Below are 22,373 nucleotides of genomic sequence, written 5' to 3'. Positions count from 1 at the left end.
TATGTACGTATATATATGTGTGTGTATATTTATATACTTTTGGTGCAGCTGATTGAACTATAAATGGAGGTGCGCAACTGCATGTTATAGCAGTCATATGTACAAGATTTCAACGTTCTCAGACAACTTGGTTTTGGGTTATGTGAGATACATACAGGTACCCCCCCAAAAAAAAATCCATTCTGAACCCATTTTAAATCAGTTTTAGTTCGTTTGGGAAAAAGAGTCCTGTATTCTGTCCTCACATACAGATGCCATGCAAAAAATCATTGAAATTGCATTCAATGGTGGTCAGAATGGATACTTTTGCCGAAATATTTTCAGAATTTTTCGTGATTATAATACTTTCTTTACTTTGTACAAGAAAGTAATTTCACTATCATTATTCAAAACATTATTATTTCATTCTTTTTCATCACTAGCATCTGCAATTTCTAGTGTCAGTTTCATTGCGGTCATTATCATCATGTTTCTTCATCAAAAAATCTTTGAAGGGCTTCTTATGCATTTAGCATGGGATGAATATCAACCAGAGCATCAAATCGCATGTGTAAAAAAGGGGAATACCTTTTTCCCCGCTAATGTTGCACCAGTGCAACACCTATTTTCCCTTCCATCACCACACAAATACAAAACAGGTGATTGATGGAATGTTCTGATAAGCAGTGACCTTGGCTAAAAATATATCACCCCTAAAGTGGCGACTCTAGTTAAATGTTTTCGGCAAAAATAACTGGTAAAAAATTTTGCTTAAATTTTACTTAAAGTATGAGACTAATTATAAAAAATTATTTTTGAGAAATATTTTTTTACAGAAATAATCTTCATATTATTTCCTACACAATATCATCTGCTAGTATCAAATATCTTTGGTATTTATGTGCATTTATTTTGACTATTACTTCAACGCAGCACCAGCAGCTATTGAGTTAAATGCACAAGGTCATGCACTTGTGAAAAGTTTATATTCATGCATTTGTGAAAAGTTTATATTCATGCATTTCTTTAGCTTTTGAATATGCCCAAATCATTAATCTTGGCACACCTCCATTTGAGAAATGCAGGTTATTCTATTGCTTACTGCTGGGTGCCTGGACATACTGGCATCAAAGGCAAAGAACTCGCCGATGTCACAGCAAAATCTGCTGATATTACCTCTGAAAATGATGTCCCTTTTACAGACATACGAAATTACATTAGAACAAAGATCTTGTCCAGGTGGCAAGAACTCTGGGAATGCCAGACACTTAACAAATTAAGTCAGGTAAAACCCAATTTGGAGTATTGGGAGTCGAGAGGGAATCGAAAGAAGAATAACTTGCCTACAAATTCGCACACAGACTGACACATCAGTATCTCTTGAAGGGAGATAATGAACCTATTTGTGGCACTTGCAACGTTCCCGTTTCAGTCAATCTCATTGTAACCTGCTGTCCTGCTTTTAGTCAGAAATGTGAATATCATTTTAACTCTACAAATGTTAACAGATCTCATTGGAAAAAACCCTCAAATCAACGTCATAAGATTTTTAAAAGACATCTCTTTTTACTATATGATTTGAAGTTTTTTCATTTTATCCTGCTCTACCTGTTGCTAGAGTATTTCTCAAAGTCATTTCTCCATGCCTTCATCAGCATTACAGGTTCATTTCAACAATTCATCTGATACAGTGTGTTTGTGCTTTTAGGATTTTATTCACCATTCGCCTGGTGCATAATAACCTTCAAGGTTTTGTGCCATTAAATGTCAACCAACCATTAATCTTGGTTTGGAACCTTTGTTATCATTTGAGGCCTTTTCTCAAGTAATCATAGCTTTTCAAGGCACATATTCCCAGAATAATGCAGTTTCATAAGCATTTTAAATATGTTCTTGTGATTTTTTTTGGCTATTAAATTAATTCGATGAATTCCTCTGCAAATTGTTCATCTAAAGCTTTTTTAATTGGCCATAGTGATTTTTTAATTTTGTTAGCCAATCTGTCAAATTTGTATACTGGTTTTTTTAAGTTCATTTCATCATAAAATGCTTTGGCATGAGCCATTGGTACTGACTAGATCCTTCGATGGCATGTTCTCACAGCAGTGCTGTTTGCGCCCATTCAGTCATCATTTTGTCATGACCGTTACTTTTAGCATAATGAATTTTTTTTTTTTTTTTTTTTTTTTTTTTTTTTTGGTTATTCATGGCAAGTGGGGTGTCGGGATTAGTGAAAAACAAAATTTTTTTTTCTGTCATATGCTTTTGATTTTGTATTGCCATACTCCATGCATTATTACGAAATGGGTATGCCTTTATCCATTTTTTGCAGCAATTCCACTTTTTGCTTGATTGGCATCAAAACATACTTTGCATTGTAGCTGCAGAATTAGAGATTCTTTTTAACATAATCAAAAATTCAAAGTTCAATTTTTTTTTTTAAGTTTGCTCTAATAATAATAGCCTACAAAAAATAAGATGCAGGATCAAATTAGAAAGTTGAGGAAAAGTGCAGTTTGTAAAGTTTACTGAAGTTCCTTGGAACTTGATTATGTTTCCCTAACTGTGCAAATCAGATAAAAAGAAAGTGCCACTGAGGGACTGAAAGCTAGTGTGACTGTAATGCCAGTCAATGTATTCTTATTGGACATGCTGTGATTCTGTAGCCAGCGGTGTTTGAAAGTGACGTGCAGAGATTTCGGGAGAAAAGTGATTTTTAGGGCACACTTGCCTGTATTTTATTCTCCATTCATAGACTACTGAGGGAGGGGGGAATCTGGTGGCCTGGTGATTGAGATATTAGATCATGCTGTATATTGGATGTCCGGATTTTGGGCTTTCTACTTACCTTTAGGATGCATATATGGATTTTAATTTTAAACAGTTCTCTGTATTTGTGGTCATTGTATTTGCATGCAGTTCAAATTTCGCTCAACCATCTCTTTCTAATGAGGAGCTTCTCAAGTTATCATCCATGTTTCTTAGAAGGCCTTATCAATACTGCTGACAGATTTTTTTATATTTATTTCCATTTAAGGTATTTGAACAACTGACATTTAACCAGATGAAAAGCCCTTTTTTTAACCTATTAAGAAATACATAAGAAAAATCTGGGGTAAATACCAAGAAAAATTACAGGGGAAATTAATTTGAAAATTTTCTCAAAATAATAACTTAGATAAGAAAAGTATATGAAATAGATTGTTATCACAGTTTTTAATTATTTTGACACCAGAGAAATTAAGTAAAAGAAAACCAGAATTAAAACAGCTTGCACATGCGTTACTATCTGAAATGTGATTTAAGTATTATAAAAATATACTTTTCATTTAAGTGTTGCTGTTATTGCATTAAGAAATATGACCCAAAAAACTGTATGCTGATTAAGTCCATTTAAGCAATAATTTCTGTCAAATTTTGATGCTTGGATCTAGTAATTTGTCAACAGCTCATTATCTACAGGATTTTGACTTGTAATTGCACGAAAATCATTGGAGCTTGTGATGAATTGTATGTTCATAAGTAACCTTTAACATTTTCAACTTTGGAAGAAATATTTGTACACAGTTTCATTGAACAACAAAGTTTACATTTCTTTCGTTACTGAACCTTTAGATATTTAACTTTATTGGTATTTTTGTGCTGATTTCAAATCCCATTTAAAAGTTTTTTTGGGCCACACCAGGGATGTAGCTCGGTATGAAAGTGGAAGGTGGACTGCCCATGTGTTAAAATTGAATTTCGATACAAGAAACAAATGTTCTACTGTTTTCATTGCTTGAATTTGTGTCATGGGAAATAAATTATCCAAATCAAATTTAATCCTATATGAAAAATTAAAAAATTTCTTATTTTATATTTTCAGTAATTTGTAATAACAAAGTATTTATTGGTTTTAGACAAGAATACAAGAATATTTTCTATCGTTCTGGTGATATTTTTTGTTTTAACACCTGTAAATACATATTATGATATTACTGACATACAGTATTCATTAGTTCTGATTATTTTAAGAATGTATAAAAAAATTGTTTGATTAAAAATGGCAAAGAAAATTTTAAAAGATTCTGGAGGCCCACAGATTCAGATATTAGATTATTCAGAATATTATATGTCTGGATTTTGGGCTTTGTGCTTAACATTAAGATGCATGTATGGATTCTTATTTTAAGCAGTTATTAAATGTTCTGATGGTACACTTTGCTAATAATTTTTTTTTAAAGTAATGTATGATGACTTCACAGAAGACCTCTGTATTTCTAGTCTTTGTATTTTCATGTAGCATAAATTTCGTTTGACAAGCTCTATCTTGTGAAGAGTTTTTTCTTCTCACAAGTTCATCCCTCTTTCTGAGAAGGCTTTATCAATAGTGTTGATAGATTTTTGATTAATATTGAGTATTTTAGCAGTATCTCTTTTGTTATATATATTTTCATTTAAGGTATTTGAACAATTGAAATTTAGCCAGAATAAGGAGTCTTTTTTCTGACCTATTGAAAAATATTTGTGAAAAATTTGGGGTAAATACTAAAGAAAAATCACAGACAAAATTAGATTGAAAATTTATCAGAATACTAACTTAAATAAGGAAAATATGTGAAATAGACTGTTATTACAGTTTTTAGTTATCTTGAGAGTGAGGAAATGAAGTGGAAGAAAAGCGGAATTAAAGCAGGTTGCATGTGCATTATTTATTATCTGAAAAATTATTTAAGTATGATAAACTATACAGTTAAAAGTCTTTAATCCAGACTCGTTGGGACTTCGACGATTCCGGATTATAGATCATCAGTTTAAATCTGGTAAGATGGCATGCAGAAATTATAAAATTAAAACTATCAAACCATAATTTATGAAATAAAGAGCAATTATGATCTAAAGGGTATCAAAATTTACAAAAAAAAAAGCTTAATATTTATTTGTTTATTTTATTAACCATTTTTTTCAACGCGTGCATGTGTAAAGCATACACTACGCATAGTCAAAATTTGAAAATTGCAACCAGAAAACTATTTAATGTGTATTCGTGATATTTATAATGACGAGAAAATTGATTTAAATTATATCGGAGTACATCAAGATGAAACACTACATTTAGTGAGGAATTATAAGCCGAATAAAATAAAAACATCTGCCCTGACAGATCAACTTCCAGTTCATCGCACACCGCAGCATACCTCCCCCCCCCTCCGCAGAGCAGCATGAAATTGATAAACAGATTTCGGAATGGTTAGAGAAACAAATCACCTCTCTGTCACTTTCTTCATGCCTTTATCCATTTTTTTGCAGCAATTCCACTTTTTATTTGTTGGGCATCGAAACATGCTTTCGCTTTGTAGATCCTTTGGCAGCTCCAGAATTGGAAACTCTTTTTGACATAATCGAAAGTTCAAGCTTATTTTTTATAAAATTGCTCTAACAGTCTGCAAAAAATAATAAATCGTATCCAATTCGAAGATTAAGGAACAACGGAATCTGCAACATTAACTGTAATAGATAATTAGATAATTTTAGCTTACCTTATACCGTCCGTTATACATTAAATGCACATGCGTAAACGTATTTTGTGCATGCGTAAAGGTATTATGCACATGCGTTAATGCATTATTCGTTGACGCATGCGCAGAAAGTTTGTAACTTTGAGGTCCAGATTATAGATCATTCCGGATTATGGATGTCCGGATTAAAGACTTTTGACTGTACTACTTATCATTTAAATGTTGGCATTATTACATTAAGATGTAGAGTTCCTCACTGAGTTACTGTTGAATGTGAAGAATCTTAAGAACTGATAAGCGAATAATCGCTTGAGTTCGTGTGACAGGAAACAACAAGATGGAAGGGTAAATAACTCTTTATTATTCGAACTAAAGTTTAACAAACTCTGATTTTACAATAAAAGCTGACACTTGGGCTTGAAATTAAGAGACTGAGAATTAAACTAAAACTAATCAAAACTAAAGAAATATAGCCAAAGCTATTAAGGGCCTGAAGTACGGCCGACTGGTAACTCTCTCACCGAGACTGAAGAACTTTGCGGTTAAATACTGCTCTTCCTCATTATTCAGACGTGATTCTAAAGCTATGTTCTAGCTGGAAGTAGTAAGTTGAAGTTAAGAATCAACAGGAAAGGAACTTAAAATTTAACTGTTGATAAAATTAACATAATTCTTACAAAGAAATATGACCTAAGGAAATGTATGCTGATTTAGACTTAATAATAAACCCATTTAATTTTTTTTTTTTTTTTTTTTTTTTTTTTTGCACAATGTATTAATTTCTAGCATATTGCTGTGTACATTATGTCAAATTTATCTTTAAGAATAACTGACTGGACTCCTAAGTAGTTTTGTAATAACTGTCTCTGACTGTTGTTCAGTAATTTAAATCTCTTTTTCCCAGATATGAAGTTAGAATATTAAAATCTCTCTGATAAACTGCTTATTAGTACTTCTATTTCAGGGCACTAAAATAGCAAAGTGCGAATAAAAATATATTTTTATCAAAATTGAGGTAATTTAGGTTTTTTAACAAATTTTTTGCTCCTTAATGTTTTCTGATATATTTAGATAGATAAATAGGTAGATATATATATATGAATCTACTTTTCTAAAAATGCAAAACTGTAAAAGAATTAGGCTTAGGTAAACAATTTAAAAAATTTTAAAATAATGACTTTCAGCAATACAGCACTATTTTGCAAAAATTTTACAAATTCAGTTTTAAAAATTTGAAAGTCACTATGTTGATCTATTCCTGCAATGAGAATGTAAGATAAGGAATGAAGAAATAACAAGCAAAAGCTATATTTTGGTTGTCAATACACTGTAATTTAAAATGAAATGTAAATAAAAGTGATGAAAATTTAATCTTTAAAAATTAGGCCAGAATACTAGAAATTCTGGAAGTCACTTGATTGTGGAAAGCTGTCTCATTTTGTAGTTACTCAAACAAAATGCAAGTGATATATACTTTACATGACAAATATGCTGAATATCTTGTTGAATGTATAGCACAGATGAGGTGCGATTTAAAAAAAAATATATCAAAGCACTCATTAATTGCAGCTGGTTGCAATAAGCAAAATAAATCGAATTATGAAATTTTCCGAAATGCAAGACCACTGGCTGCTGAAGGGTAAAATTACAGTTTGTTGGCAGCTCAAATCATTGCAAACAGATTAACTGCAAAGTGATTTTCCTAATGGGTAATATGCATACGAGCCATGTGCCTAAAAAGACCTCCATTTTTCTAAATATTTTGTGCCATCAGCAGTCTTTTGGATCTCTTTCTTGAAATAATAAAAATGCTGCAAAAAGTTTCACATGCCTAAATTTGTCTTAAACACATTTGCAAGCAAATTTTTTTCATCTTGTACTTTATGCCAGGATTTAGCCTTTTTTCCTTGTAATTCTGCAATAAATTATTGAGGCTTAGATTTTTTTTCAAATTGATTATTTGACAACACATCTGTGAATTCAAATTTAGATGTGGCTAAAGTTCAACATATGACTAAAGTTCCTTATTGTTAGAACAGAAAGCTATAGAAGTTGGGCATTTATTCTTGTGAGCAAAAGGAAAGGGGTGGAAGACAAAAGATCAAAAGTTAGTATATTGCCTCCTCAAGTAAGATATTTATTACTCGTAGGCCGATTTTTGGTACTTTAGACATTGTCACCCCATATAAATTAAGCTTATTAATATTTCAAATCAAAATATACTTTTTAGCTAGTAAAAGATGCAATATTCTTATTATTTGCTAAGTATTATAAATGAACTCTTCAGGGTTTTTGTAAAGCAAAGTTATAAAGTATTTCTCCTGCCTTTTTAGCATGCCTTCGTGGTGTAGTGGTCAGCACACTCGGCTCATGGTATTCAAGAGATCTGTGGTTCGAGTTCCGGTGAGGGCATTGCTCATTTTTCACATCTTCGGCTTCAAAATAACCTAATGTCTCTACAAAGTCACCGAAGATGTCATTGTACTACAGTAGAATTCCAGAAATCCGCAAAGCTTGGGACCAGAGGTTGTGCGGATTTTAGGATTTTTGTGGATTTCAGGAGAGAAAAGATAAAGCATAATATTCAGACTAAAAGTGCAAAATGAATAAGGCATATTAGATACTTTAATTAAATTATTATATACATTATTGCGATAATTTATTATGTGCATTAAATTAATATTACACATATAAATTGATTATATTATTCATTGTATTATATGTACACAGCATCGAGGTTTGCCGATTTCGCCTCATGCAAAGATTTCCGGTTTCGGATTCCGGTGTTAGAATCATTGCTGTAAAATTTCAGCAGCTTTTCTTTATTTTTCTGAATATCATACGCAGTTATGTCGCAATTCCATACCATTCTGCTATAAATTGAGGAGTAGCACCTGCTTCCATCTTTTGCAGAATTTGCACTTTTTGCATTACCGTCAATGCAATGTGTTTACGTTTTTCAACGTTGCAAGCAGTAAAATCACGAATGCGTTTCTTATCTGTCATTGTATTAAAAAGGGCTGAAATTAAAAATATTCTTAATTTATCCACAAAATATTCAGATAAAAAAAAAAGGCAGCACTAAACAACCTCGTGAAATGAAATAACAAAGCTCAGAAAATACAACAACGTGAATCGTGAACTTGAACAAAGAGTTGAGTGAATCGTCTGCTTTTTTTACCTCGATGCAGATTAGAGGAAAAAAACTTATCTTACTTATTTTATCTTATTTTTTTAACTTTTTTATATCAATAATTTGGTATTTCTGTTTTGACTCATTATTATTCAGTAAGTATTTTTATTTTCGATATTTCGTACTCAATGTTGCGGTTTCCGGAACCTATAAACTGAATGTTTATATTCTGAGAGGTAGTGCGGATTTCAGGAGTTGGCGGATTTTCGGTATTTGACTGTATTACCTTTGAGCAAGATTGTTTTCAGTCCACAGAGGTTTAAGGTAATTCAGCTTTTACTTTTGACTTAAGCAGGACTTCAAATAAATTTTTTTCACTTTCAGCATAGACAAAAACATTTCACTGCAGCTGTTAATACTGTAATTTTAAAAAAATTCGTAGGTTAATCATACATTAGGAAAATTATCTTGGAAATAAATATGTGTGAATGAGGGAAGCAGCTGTGTTTGTTGTTTTTTACTTCCTCGAAATATTAGATCCTGTACACTGCACGGTACTGTGATCATCTCTTCATGGCTGCTTACTTTACACTGAGTTGTTATACATAGCAAATTTTTGACATTTTTTAGTCAAGAGTTGTCATATTTTTCAGGATCTTTGCTTCAATGAAGAAAGTACTTGATCTATTAAAAAAGTGCAAGAAATATTTTTAAAATTTATTTTTTAGATCTAATTACTGAAGCTTCGTTGGAAATTTCTGAATCGAAAATTTGTTTCTTTTATCGAATTTTAATGGTTTTTTAATATGGGTAAAAAAGAAAGCAAAGTAACTGTATGTGCAAGCTTGCAAAATAAAATGCACAGATATGATTTCTAGATAATGAAATAGAAAATCACTTTGAAAATTAAAGTGTGCTTCTCAAAGAAATAATAAACCTAGTAAGGAGCTAAGTTTAGAATGGGAAAATTATAAAAATAAAATATGTGAAATACTTCTGTTCTTTAGACAAACAAATAGTTGCCATATTCACTAATCAGCGTTCACTTATGACACCAAGTAGTGGTTTTGTAAGCTTGCTTACTGATGCAATATAATATTTGACTTCTGTCTCTCACCAAGATAATGTCGCTTCTCAGAACTTGGTTGGTGCCCCTTGTGAATCGGTCCCTATGTGTGCAGCTGGTTCTGCATACTCTTATAGTAAGACATTCCTATATTATATGAGCTTATTTCTCATTATGCATAATTTGGTTGACGAGGAACTTTGAGAATAAATTATGGTTCCATAGATAGCATGGTATATGTTACACTCTGGTTTGCATATATTAAGAAAAAAGTCTTAAAGATAGTTACGACTCAGAAAACTATATATTGATTTTAAGAAAACTGAGGTAGAGTATACATCACATAGTAAGGGGAAAGTAATATGAAAACAAAATTAAATTATGATAGTTTAGAAATTAGCACATGTAGGAAATTGACAGTTTGACTTATGTCAGTGTGGTATAGAAAAGATATTTTCAATATACCATGTCATCATCTGGAGCAGCTCTCTCAGCAGTATGTGATGGATGATGTTATCAATTTGGAGGCTGTGAGGTCAATAGAAAGTGAGGGCTATAATTCTTGCAAAGCAGTTTTTAGTGTAGCAAGGGTCTGAGGAGTAGCAATACATCTTTTAGAGCACAGGTTCTGAAGTTTGAAATTTTGTGCTGCAAAAATAAGAATTAAAAACATGTGTTCCAAAAAGAGTGTTGTTTTGCATTCATTTTGAACGTTCATTTCAATCTTTTGTATAACTGTTGTATCACCAACAATAATATACCATGAGAGGTACCTGTATCATAGTTTGAAAAACTCTGTCCTAGAGCATCCCAAACATGATTAATAGAAGTTAGGTCCAGAAATCAAGCTGGCCACTCCACTAAATAGTTTGCAGCTGAGGATAATCTTCCACAATACAAGCCTTGTGTGGTCTCATTAATATCTTGTTGGATAAAATTATCACCTATTTCAGTGGCATCGAGTATGTCCTCTTTATAGATTTGAGTTGTAGCAGTTCCACATGGTGGTCTGCGACTTGAAGGGATTTCATCCCAAGCACAAATACTTCATACTTTGTTAGAATCTTTATCATTGATGCTTCACAGATCATACTGAGTTTTCCAAATAAAACATCTACTCTGTCTTTGAAGGCTAAACCTGGACTCATTCAGGTAGGAAACAGCTCTCCATTGATCAGCCATCTAGTAGATACACTGGTGTGCCAAAATTAAGGACGAAGTCGAAACATTAGCATATCAGCTGAACAAAGAGGCAGAGCGGACAGAAAGACCAATCAGGAGATTAAGTAAGGTGATGTACGGTAGCCCATGCGCAGATATGCGGGTAGACGTAATGGGGGAGTGTCTGAGTAGTATAAAGCATGTTGTCAGTGTAAGATCAGTATTTCTCGCAAAGAGATTGCACGACGTATAGCAGTTAAAATCACACTGAGTTGCTGCCTCAGCGAGAAATGGTGAATAATCAATCTGTTAGACGACATCTGGATGCTTTTACCCGAGGTCAAATCATTGGGAAGTTGGAGGAAGGCCGCAGTGTGACAAGTGTGGCTGCAGAGTTCGGAATTGCTCACAGCATCGTTTCACGACTTTGGAGACAATTTCAAACTACAGGAACAGCTATCCGGGGGGTTAGTAGTGGTCGTCCACGAGGAACCACACCTGCAGATGACCGGTATATTGCCTTACAGGCCAGAAGAAACAGGCGGCAGACAGCAGGAGAAATAGCTAGACATATGACACAGGCGACTGGATGACCGATATCATGTTTTACCGTGGCCAGAAGACTGCACGGTGGTGGTCTGTTTGCACGACGCCCTGTACGGTGTGTACCTCTAACAACTGCCCATCGGAGAAGGCGTTCTCTGTGGTGCCGGGAACACCGGAACTGGAGAGACAATGAATGGGGACGAGTACTCTTTACAGATGAGAGCATATTCAGTCTGAGTAGCGATTCTCATCGCATACTCATCTGGAGAGAGCGGGGAAGCCGCAATCATCCCTCGAACATCATTGAAAGGGACAGGTATGGAGGTGGTGGTGCTCTCGTTTGGGGAGGCTTCATGCTTGGTAGTCGTACAGATCTTCACATCTTCGATGCAGGTTCAGTTAATGGCACCCGTTATTGTAACGAGATTCTTCTTCCATATGTGCGTCTTTTAAGAGACGCTATGGGTCTGCAGTTCCTTTTCATGGACGACAATGCACCATGTCATCGCACAGTAGCTGCCGAACAGCTCTTAGAGAGTGAGGATATTGAACGTATGGATTGACCGGCACGATCTCCGGATCTCAATCCCATCGAGCATGTATGGGATTTTCTAGGCAGAGGCTTGGCAGCTCGTACCTTACCACCAGTAACGATTCCGGAGCTTCGATTGGCGCTGCAAGACGAATGGGCAGCAATGCCTCAACAACTCATTGACAACCTCATTCTCAGCATGGGCAGATGCTGTGAAACCTGCCTAGCAGTCAGGGGAGGTCATATCCCCTATTAAAGACCGGATGTTTCTTGCTGGACACCCATCACAGGGATGTTTCGGCCTTCAGTCGCATTGCACTCCATGCTACTTTTTCAATAAAGCTTCTTTTTATCCCTCTGATTTCTCTTTTAGTAAGTGTTGCTTACATTACTCATGTCCTTACGTATTGGGGATCGTACGATATTAAATGTGTTGATTTGGAAACTTTTGTACAAAGTTATATTGAAAAAAACCGTCTCGTCCTTAATTTTTGCACACCAGTGTATATTGATGTGCTCACCTCAAGCATTCCCTCCTGTGGTGCAGAGTGAGTAGCACATGGGTAGACCTTGAGTTCGGACCACCTTGGTAAAGCCTCCTGCCCCAAGTAGATGTTGACATCATTCTTCTGATGATTCCAACAAGGGAAGACCTATGTTAGATTGAGGTTGAGGTTCTCATCTCAGTGGAACGCTGCAAACACAAGAGTGCCTGTGCATGAGGCAGTGTTCGTATCGAATGAGAATTTTTATTGCAAATTTTATTCTATTCACTAGAATATTCATAGACTGAAGTTCTTTAAAAGTTCTAAAGCAGTTCATTAGGCACAAATATCTAAATAGCAGAATATCTACATAGCAAAGTAAACATTAGTAGAAGGCAAAGAGAGAATAAATATTGCTACCTATTAAATTATATTTATATTCAGAATTGTCCCTGGGAGTTTTAACATTGCTTACATTGTGTATGTCATAATTATATACTTTAATGTATCCGTTTTCAGTTAAACGGGGTTACTCATGGAATTGCTTAGCCAATTTATTATTTGCTTTTCAGAGTGGAACAGCTTTCAGCTCATTATGTATTTTATTCAAGATGCATTATAAATTTGCCATAAAACAGTATTTTGAGCAGTCTATTTTTGATTAATACAGCAGGAGTATGCCCAGATGGGGCAGGCATAACTTAACATGGAAGGTAAAATGATTTTGTAAATGAGTAATTTGTTTTCTCTAGATGGAATGGTGCTCTGAGCAATTAGAGGGAAGAGTCTCACCTTACACGCTCAAAATGGCTGAATAATAGGTGTTATGTATGGGGTCGATGTAGAAGTATTTGTGAGCATCATCCCAAGATTGGAGAATAGTTGCAGTTCCATTCTTTCATATGCATAAACATAAATGTTGATCATCAGCATTCAGTATAACACTTGGCCGTCATAGGCTGAACTTCGTGAATGTAAATTTGAGGTTCGAAAATTGTTGGAAAGTCTATGAACTACGACCTGCTTCTAAGCTTTCAATGGCTCTCCGCTGTTGTTCTACAGGTAAATTTATGTATTTACATGTATGTACATGCATTTTTGTACTACTCACGGGTGATGCTTCCGAAATGCAGTGCCATTGTTTTGCATATTGCAATATTCTACCTCAGATTTGATATCAGTAGGTTATTTTTGAAAAAGTTATTGCTATTTTTGTAATTTTTCCTGAATTCATGGAAACCTGTGTAAGCACGCTTGTAGTGCGTACTGCTTTTTTTTTTTTTTTTTTTTTTTTTTTTTTTTTAAGTAAAGTAGGAAATAATAAGGGACTAAATCAGTGGTTCTCAACATTTTTTGCTCCATACACCTTTGTTTTACTGTTGTTAGATAATCATCCCCCTTCCTTTCAGAACTCAAAAAATACATATGCATTTATTTAAATTTATATTATTTCAATGTGTTTTATAAATTAAACAAGAAAAAGTATAGAAGAGGTTGATAAATACCAAAACCTGCAAATGAGTGCTGTCTAATATTCATAAACTAAACTAAATATTTAACAAATAAAGAACAGGCTGACAGTATTCCCCTTCTGAAACTATAAAATCAAACCAGGAGTAATTACTCCCTGGTAAGAATCCTGGGCTAAATGGAAGTTATGTTATCTGTCATGAATTTGATATTCAGTTTTTTCCCCTTAATAATTACTGTGCTCTTTTTCATTTTTAATGAAGTATGTTTTGAAATTGCAAATGTCTGCATATCTGTTAGAATGAATGCTTTAATTTAATTTTGATTTAGTAAGAAGGTAAATGCACTGTTCTTAAGAGATTGTAATTCATGTGCTAATAATATGATCCTTGTATTTTCTGAGGAAGTCTGTTTTTGGCATTTATGGCATTTCAGATACTACAAGGCAAGAAAAAGAATATAATTAATAATAAATTATGTTTAAAAAATGTGCAACAAAGTAAGTTGTTACCTGTTTTTTAAATATTTTTTATATCAGTAATAGATATCTTTTTTAAAGGTTCTCCTTGTGATACTCCTGATTCATCTCTAGCAAGTGCTAATGTTCATTTCTGCAATTCCAAAATCAGTGATATGGGATCTACTTCCTGTCCGACTTTTATTGATGTGCATTCATCCCTCCATATGCTTAATCCAGATACTCCAGCATTTCAACCATTGCCTACAAAATCATCTCAAGTTCTGTCTACATCTTCATCCTATCAAGCATTAACTACAACTAGTCTGTTATGTTCGGAAAATTGTGGCTCATCACTATCACCTGCTATTCTTGGTGTCATTCCAACTGCTGTTGCAAATGTACCTTCAACTAAGTTGAAACTAAATAATAAATGTCTAGCAAAGCAATCTGCCCAAAATTCTCCTTGTCTTTCTTCTCAGGAAGCTGCAGTATCAACGTCTCTGCCATGTTTACAATCTATAAGCCATGTCATGAATGCTGTGCATTGCCAAGAAATTCCGTCACCATACAAGCCCGTTCTGAAACCTCAGGTACTAATTAAACATATTGCTATACAGTAATGTATTAATTTACCACTAATTTTATTAATTTATTTTGCTCTGTCATTAATCATTAATTTTGAATCCCCCTTTCTAAGTTATGCAATTTTCTAAATTTGAAAAGATTTGATTGCAATTTAAGGAATGGTATCTGAAGGTGCTTTAATGAAAGGAGGAAAAAAAAAGAGGTGAAATATATAATTCCCTTATAGAGACCCTCAGGTTTGTCAAAGCAGGAAAGGTGAAAAATGTGCATTACCCTCACCAGGCTTCAAACTGCAGACCTCCCGATTGCCAGCCAGATGTTCTTCCGGTTATACCACACAGACATGTGTTAAGAAGGGATAAAATACTTTACAACCTGCCAGCTGCTTGCTAAGAATGCAACTAAAAATGATATTAATGTTGATGTAAATATTCCAAAATCCAAAAAATATTCAAAGCTAAAATGATTGAGCAGTGGAACTTTTATTATATCTCTTCTGATAAGGGATCTGTTACAAAAACATTCTTCCCAACTATTTTTGAAAGACTGAAAAGTAAGGACTTGTTGCTTAATTTTAAAGTTATGCAATTTTTGTCTGGACATAGTACACTGGTGTGCAAAACTTAAGCAACAGGTGTTCTTTTTGACGTAAATCCATGAGATATCATCTGAGAGACATGAAATTCAGAAATAAGAAACAGCATTTTGTATTTTAATGATGACGAAAGCATAATTGTGCAAAAATGAATACAATGCATACAGTATGGAATTAAACAAAAACAGGCTTTTTTGAACTCATAGTAACATTACACATGATTGTCTGTATAAGAGGAAGAACAACAAGCAGATGTTCCTTAGTATGGGATATGCCCTCCCTTTACTGCAATGGTTGCTTCTCACTATCTCCCCATACTCAGCAGCAGATTGTCCAACAGATCTTGAGGTGAGAGTGTCCATTCCTCAATCAGCAGCTGTTTCAGTTGTTGGGTGTTCGCCAAAGGATGTAATCGTGCTTCAAGGCGTCTCCCCAAAGCATCCCACACATGTTCTGTGGGATTAAAATCAGGGGAGTAGGCTGGCCAATCCATTCAAGTGATATCTTCACTTTTCAGTGGCTTCTGAACAGCAGGAGTCCGGTGTGGCCATGAATTGTCATCCAAAAAACGAAGTCTGGTCCAATTGCACCTCGGAACGGACGCACATAGGGAAGGATCACCTCCTGACAATAGTGATCTCCGGTTACAGAACTTATGTCGAAAACGTGGAGCTCTGTCCGCCCGTTCAGCATAATGCCTCTTCAGACGAGATCTCCAGGACACCGTAATGGTCTCTTTCCGTGATGTTACTGAGATTAAACCATGTCCTTACTTCTCTCCAAATAAGTTGGCGTTGAGAATCGCTTGGGGCACTAAAATGACTCTCATCCGTAAGGAGGATACGACTCCATTGATGAGATGCCTAGTTTTTGCGCTCCTTGCACCACTCTAAATGGTGGCGCCGATAGCCAACTTTCAAAGGGATGCAGTGTTCAGGATGGCGGGCGAATAGGCCGTCTTTGTGAAGGTGTCTGGACACAGTAAACCACGACAATTGTCGCCGGTTGCTGTACACAGTTGCTGAGCTATGGAGCTTGCTGACTGGTTTTGGGCTCTTCTCGCCTGTAGGATGATATATCGGTTATCTGCTGCAGTTGCTGTCCTGGAGCGTCCACCACAAACCTTTCTAATAGCTGTACCTATGGTTTGGAAGGCTTTCCAATCCCGCTAAACGACACTTTTGTTGACTTCAAAATCTTCAGCCACTTTGGTCACACTACGCCCCTCCTCCAGCTTTCCGATCATTCTTTCACTTGTGAAGTCATCCAGATAATTTCTTCTAGCCATATTTCATGAAAGATTTCACCTGTACTTACAGCGAATGTCTTTAATTGCATCTCCGTCCTTCCTTTTATGGTAGTCTCGAGTGGAGCACATGTGTTTTGCGTACGATCACGTAGTCTGTGACATTTTTTTCCTGACATTTGCATATGCATGTCCTTTCTACTGAATTGCGTGTTCGTTGTACTGATAGCAAGAAACCCTTTTCTGAAACTGCAGGGTTATCTGATTAAAATTTGTATTGTTGCTCAAGTTTTGCACACCAGTGTAAGTGTAAAGTTTATCCTGAACTGTTTAAGCTGACGTCTTTCAATTTGTGTTATTGCAATCTAAGCGTTCAGCAAAGTGTTTTCCACTTGCTTTTTGACTGCCTGTTGCTTGATAAAGCAAGAAATCTATTGAAATGCAGATTAAAATTAATTGGAATTCATTGGCAGCCCAAATGTTGTGATTTTGTATCTTCAGCTTCAGCCTACCGAGCTTTCGACGATTTTGTTGACTTTTACTTTAAACATTGTAAATGATTTCTTTATACATTTTTATACTTATTTTTGTGTGTGTGTGTATGATTTTACTGTATTAATGAAAATTGATGTTATTATTTACAATTTTGCTTTTTTTTTACTTACAATTTGTAAGTCTCATGTGATACGTTGTGATGCACGAGGATTTCTTTTTCTTTAAATAATAAAAAAAAGCCTTCCAACTCTGTGTAAAATGAAAATTATATACTTGAACTTTGAGACTTTATGTTTTGGCTTTTAATTTCAACTATATAAAATCCCTCCATTAAACAAAAAACTTAGATTTTGTACTATAAACTTATAAAGTAAAACATGTAACTAGTTAGTTGGAACCTTTATTATAGTTTGTTAAAATTTAAACTGTAAGGAATGAATGGCATTTATCTTTTATGCTTTTCTGATGTAATAATCAGCGCATCAGTCAAGTAAATCAGAAGTCTCGAGTTCAGCTGTGGGAAAAATTTTGGACTATATTGGACCATTCTAATTCTGCAATTTTTTAAATTGGGATTAAACACTTTCTTCTGTTTATTTTGTTACTGCTGGCAATAAATGATCTTGACTGAAGCTGATGTTTAAATTTGGTCTCTTCTGCTCATAGTGTAGTATTCTAACATGTGTCATGGGATAATTTTTGTTTGTATGTCTAACCAACAGTGGAAAACACAGGAGTTCATTTTTATCATATTATGCTCTTTTATTTTAATAAAATAAAAAATCCCAGTCAGACTGCTTAAAACATTTGTGTTGTATATTAATAAAATGTTGTTTCTGATGACTTGGTTCATAGATGATTTGTGAAGTATAGAAATTTCAGCTTTGAAAAGAATGCTCGCTCTAAACGATCATCCTCTGTAAACAAGGACCTATTAAAAGAAGCTCTCACTGAAAATCTACTTAAAGATTTCTCTTAATGGACTTCTGTGACAGACAAAATATAGTACATGATCATTTGGAGGAAATTTGATATTTAAGTCGTTATGATGTATGGCTATACCATTTTTTAACAGAGCAGAATATGCTTGCTCGAGTTTTTGGCATGTGATTCTTTGCTGAAATTGAAAAGAAATAAAGAAGCTACTTTTTGAAGTAGCTTATCACTGAAGATGAGAAGTGGATCCTATGTAATGATGTTATGAGAAAAAGAGTATAGGGTTAGCCAAAAGAACCTTCTTTAGTAATGTCTGCATCCCCAAAAAGTAAGGCTTTGTGTATGGTTGGTCTAGGAATTGTATACTGTGGATTCTTGCTATAGTAACACATAATAAATCTGGAAACATACCATTCCAAAATAGCAGTTTAAAAGCAGAATTCGAAGCAAAGCTCCCAGATCTGATCTATCATTTAGGTGTTGTCTTCCATCATGACAATATTTGGTCCCACGTTTTCATAAATGTCAGATAAAGATTTATACAGTATGTTTTTAATATCTTATGTCATCCGACATATTCACCAGACCTTGCCCTTTTCAATTTTCCTCTTTTCATGTGATTTCAAAATTTTCTGAACAGCCTGGAACTCACTTCTAGATTGTCAAACAGCACCCCAGTAACTTCTTTATGAATAAACCTAATGATGTTTTAAAAGGAGGAATTTGGCAGCTGAAAAACCTGCTGAATTGATGTCAAAAAGGTCATAGAACAGAATAGTGATTAAATGAAATGTTCATGTTTCAGTACTGCTTTATTTTCATTTATCATCAAAAACTACTAAACTTTTTGGCTGACCCAATATTTATATGTACATAGATACATACACATGTACATGGTTATAAAATCTTTGACTAAAAAGCAGTGACCATGATAACATGAAAAGCTAGAAATCCTGGCAACTTTTATAGTACAATGTAACATGCACTCATAAAAAATTAAAATATGGATAGAACATGAATCATAGTTGCAATTAACTTAACCATATTTCTAAAATTTCTTGTATATATATTTTTATTTATCTTTTTAAATATTTTTTTTTTTCATGTACACATTCATTTATATTACTTATTCTGTTTTAAACTTTAAAAAATTGAAATTAGATGATTGTTCTATATGATAAATTAAATATCAGTATGAAATAAAGTATTAAAAAATATTTAGGAGATGTAATTTTCAGATTTGAAGCAGGCATTTGAAAGCTGTCAGCAGGGCTATACTGACAGTTCTTGTTTTCATTATAAGGTTCATAAAAAGATGGTTTGGGTTGGAACTGGTTTTTGAATTTATTAATTTGATATTTTCTTTCTCTACTGTCTCTGTTAATTGAAGATAAATTGCAGTTTTTTATAAATGAGATTTTCCTATTCCTCTTTTATATATATATATTCGGTCATATAAAAAGTCTCCACGTTTTTTGCCACTAGATGGTGTTGATGCCTATATATCTGGCAACACTCACCCTATTGTCTCAAATGAACATGTGCTTAAAAGCTGGCATTCAGCTTCCATTGTTTCTGAAAATAGTTTTCTAATTCATTGCACTTTGCAACTGTGCACTTTGCATTTCCATGAGGTATTCCATTCATGAAGCAGATCTTACAAGTGCAGGAGAAGTGTGGCCCTGCATCACGGTCCAGAGTCATATATTCGAACATCTTCTTTAATGATGATGAGACATCATCTTCTTAATGATGATCATTGTTTGTTTTTGTTCTTATTTGTTGGTTTCTGCTGTACTAAGCATAATAAAACATATTTTGTCTCACTGTTTGTATCCTTCCTTTATGAGGTCATTTCTTGTTTTCAATCATTTTGCCGTGCAAAATTTTTGCATTGCAACAGTTGCTGACTCTCCATCCAAATAGAACTTCACCAACAACGCTCACTCGGGTATTGATAACATTATGAAAACAAATGAGATATCCTTATGTATCGTGGTCTTGTATTGCAAGATTAGTGTGCAAAATTCTACTGAATCTCTCATGTTAGTGCCCTCTACTGGTGACATTTTTAACTAATATTTTTGCTTCTAAAAAACATCCAACTTCCTTGCGAGCCCTTTCTTTTAAACCACACTTCTTTATCATCATTTCTTCCTTTTTTATGAATTTTTAAAGTTTTGACAAACTTTTCGCTCACAGTGTGTATAATTCATTTTATTGTTGGAGCTGATAATTTGTTTAAGATATTGTTTAGTGTACATTTTAATGTATGTAAATTTAAAAAGAGTACTTTTGGACTAATCAGTTTTAATTGATTCAAAACTATTAGGACCTCCATTCAAGCAGAAATTATGCTATGACTTCCATAACTTATTCTTATAAAACTATTGTTTTAAACTAGCTGTTGGCGTTTTTTATTGCTAGCTAACTGGAGTTTCATACTGTAAAATGTTCTCATTTCCTCATTCCTTTTTAGAGATTAGAATGCCAAACATTAGCTGCTCTTCAGCAGAAAAGGAAGCAGTTGCTAGCTCAGTTAGAAAAAGCTCAGTGCACAAAACCTGCTTGTATTATTCCTTCCGAAAATGGAGCAATTCCTCCCTGCAGTGTTGAAGCATCAGTATGTATCGTGTTAATTAACTCAGTTCTGGTAAAATTGTCAGAATTATTTGTTTCTAAAAAGGATATTATTCTTCAGCAAAAAATTGAAACATTTTACTCTGAACTGCTTGGTATGATTGATATGTTTAAAGTATTTCCCTCCTTAATTTCAACATTTAGTTTTTATTCATCAGTTATTCCTGTTTTATATGATTTGTTTATTCTATATATTTATTTATACAGTTATAAGCAAAAATATCCTTTTATAACTAATTATAACTAGAAATTATGAAAACTAGATCACAGTCATCATGTCAACATAGTTCAAATACATATGGTAGTTCTGTTATTATTGTTAGAATTCTAAGAATAGCTACCATGTATCAGTACACTGGAATAAGCCTTGACAGCCCTGCAGTTTGCCATGTTTTACATATTAGCATACATTTTTATGTATGTCAATTCATGTGCATTTTTCTGTGTGGATCATGCTGTTAGAATTAAAAAGAAAATCTGGTAATTGTTTATTAGCTAGAACTTTTCACAAAAGTTCTACAACTCTTAGTGTAAGCATGTATCTGACCACAAATATTTTTTCTTCAATTCATAACAGTTTCACTAAAGATGCTTTTTTTAAGAGGAAAGCAGTTTGATGTGTTTTTTCATGCATTCAAACCAATATATATGTTGCTTATTACACAAGGTGCAATGACATTTACATAAAAAAAGTATGGCATTTTTCCTCTTGCAGTGATAGATTCATTCCATTTATTTTGCTAAAAACATTGACCAAAGACATTAGCTTGCACCTCCAGTCTTTATTTGAAATTGTCACTAATAGAGTGTTATTGTCCTTTAATGATGCTAGAACTAGAACCTCTGTATGCAGCTCCATCAAATGTGTCAACACTTTTCCTCAAGACAACTACTTCAGTTCCATGTGCAATAGAAAAGACTTGTGTGGCTTCCTATATATTCGCACATTAGTTTGAAGTGCCTGCATTTAACAGGTTATGATTTTATATAATTTCTAGTAACATCATTCAAAACTATCATAAGCTCAGAAAACACTTTTTTCCTGAGGTAATATAAGCTTCAAGGTCTCTGAAGAATTCAGTAGCTGCTGTTATACTTTCTTGTCTTATTTTTAATTTTGAAAATCGCTGCAATATTGCGATCTATATTCTATATATCTGAATTGTTTTCCAATGGTATTTCATTTGAGGAGAAAAATTCACATGAAATATTAAATATTTCAGTCCCTGATGGTGGTCAAAAAGCTATTAGCTTTTTAAGTATATTTAAGTATATCTTTGAAGTAATAGCTATTTAAGTAAAAGAAATGAACAAATATGAATTAATTTCCAGCCCAGCAAGATCAGTCTATTCATCCGTTTATAATACCAATTTGATATACATGATGTGAGTCTTAGGTATCTAACACATCATTGGCCATACTGAATCTATCTTACTTGACAAAGGGGGATGTTGGAGGCTAATTTGCAGGCTTTTTTCATCAAGATTTCTGATGACAGTATTGATTGTACAACGTTTAATGATAGCTTCTGAAATGGTATGAACT

At 33.8% G+C, this 22,373-nt stretch overlaps 1 protein-coding gene across 9 annotated transcripts in view; it reads left to right on the top strand.

Moving 5' to 3' along the window:
• LOC118202998 (uncharacterized) overlaps positions 1-22,373 on the top strand; it is a 309,092-nt gene that overhangs the window by 168,827 nt on the left and 117,892 nt on the right. For 8 of the 9 annotated variants that reach the window (XR_015038645.1, XR_015038646.1, XR_015038647.1 and 5 more), the window contains 2 exons: positions 14,415-14,920; positions 20,667-20,810. Coding sequence is in view for 6 of the 9 variants with exons in the window: in XM_085807995.1 (XP_085664121.1) it covers positions 14,415-14,920; positions 20,667-20,810 (650 nt within the window). In the remaining 3 variants the exon portion in view is untranslated. The remainder of the gene's footprint in view (positions 1-14,414; positions 14,921-20,666; positions 20,811-22,373) is intronic. The other variant, XM_085807996.1, reaches the window with a different exon arrangement.

The sequence above is a fragment of the Stegodyphus dumicola genome, chromosome X1 (genome assembly GCF_044657685.1).
Source record: "Stegodyphus dumicola isolate Sdum_Otavi_A_Nest chromosome X1, ASM4465768v1".
Taxonomy (NCBI): Eukaryota; Metazoa; Arthropoda; class Arachnida; order Araneae; family Eresidae; genus Stegodyphus; species Stegodyphus dumicola.
The sequence above is the reverse complement of the archived record's forward strand: the minus strand, read 5'-3'. Positions and strand labels throughout refer to the sequence as shown.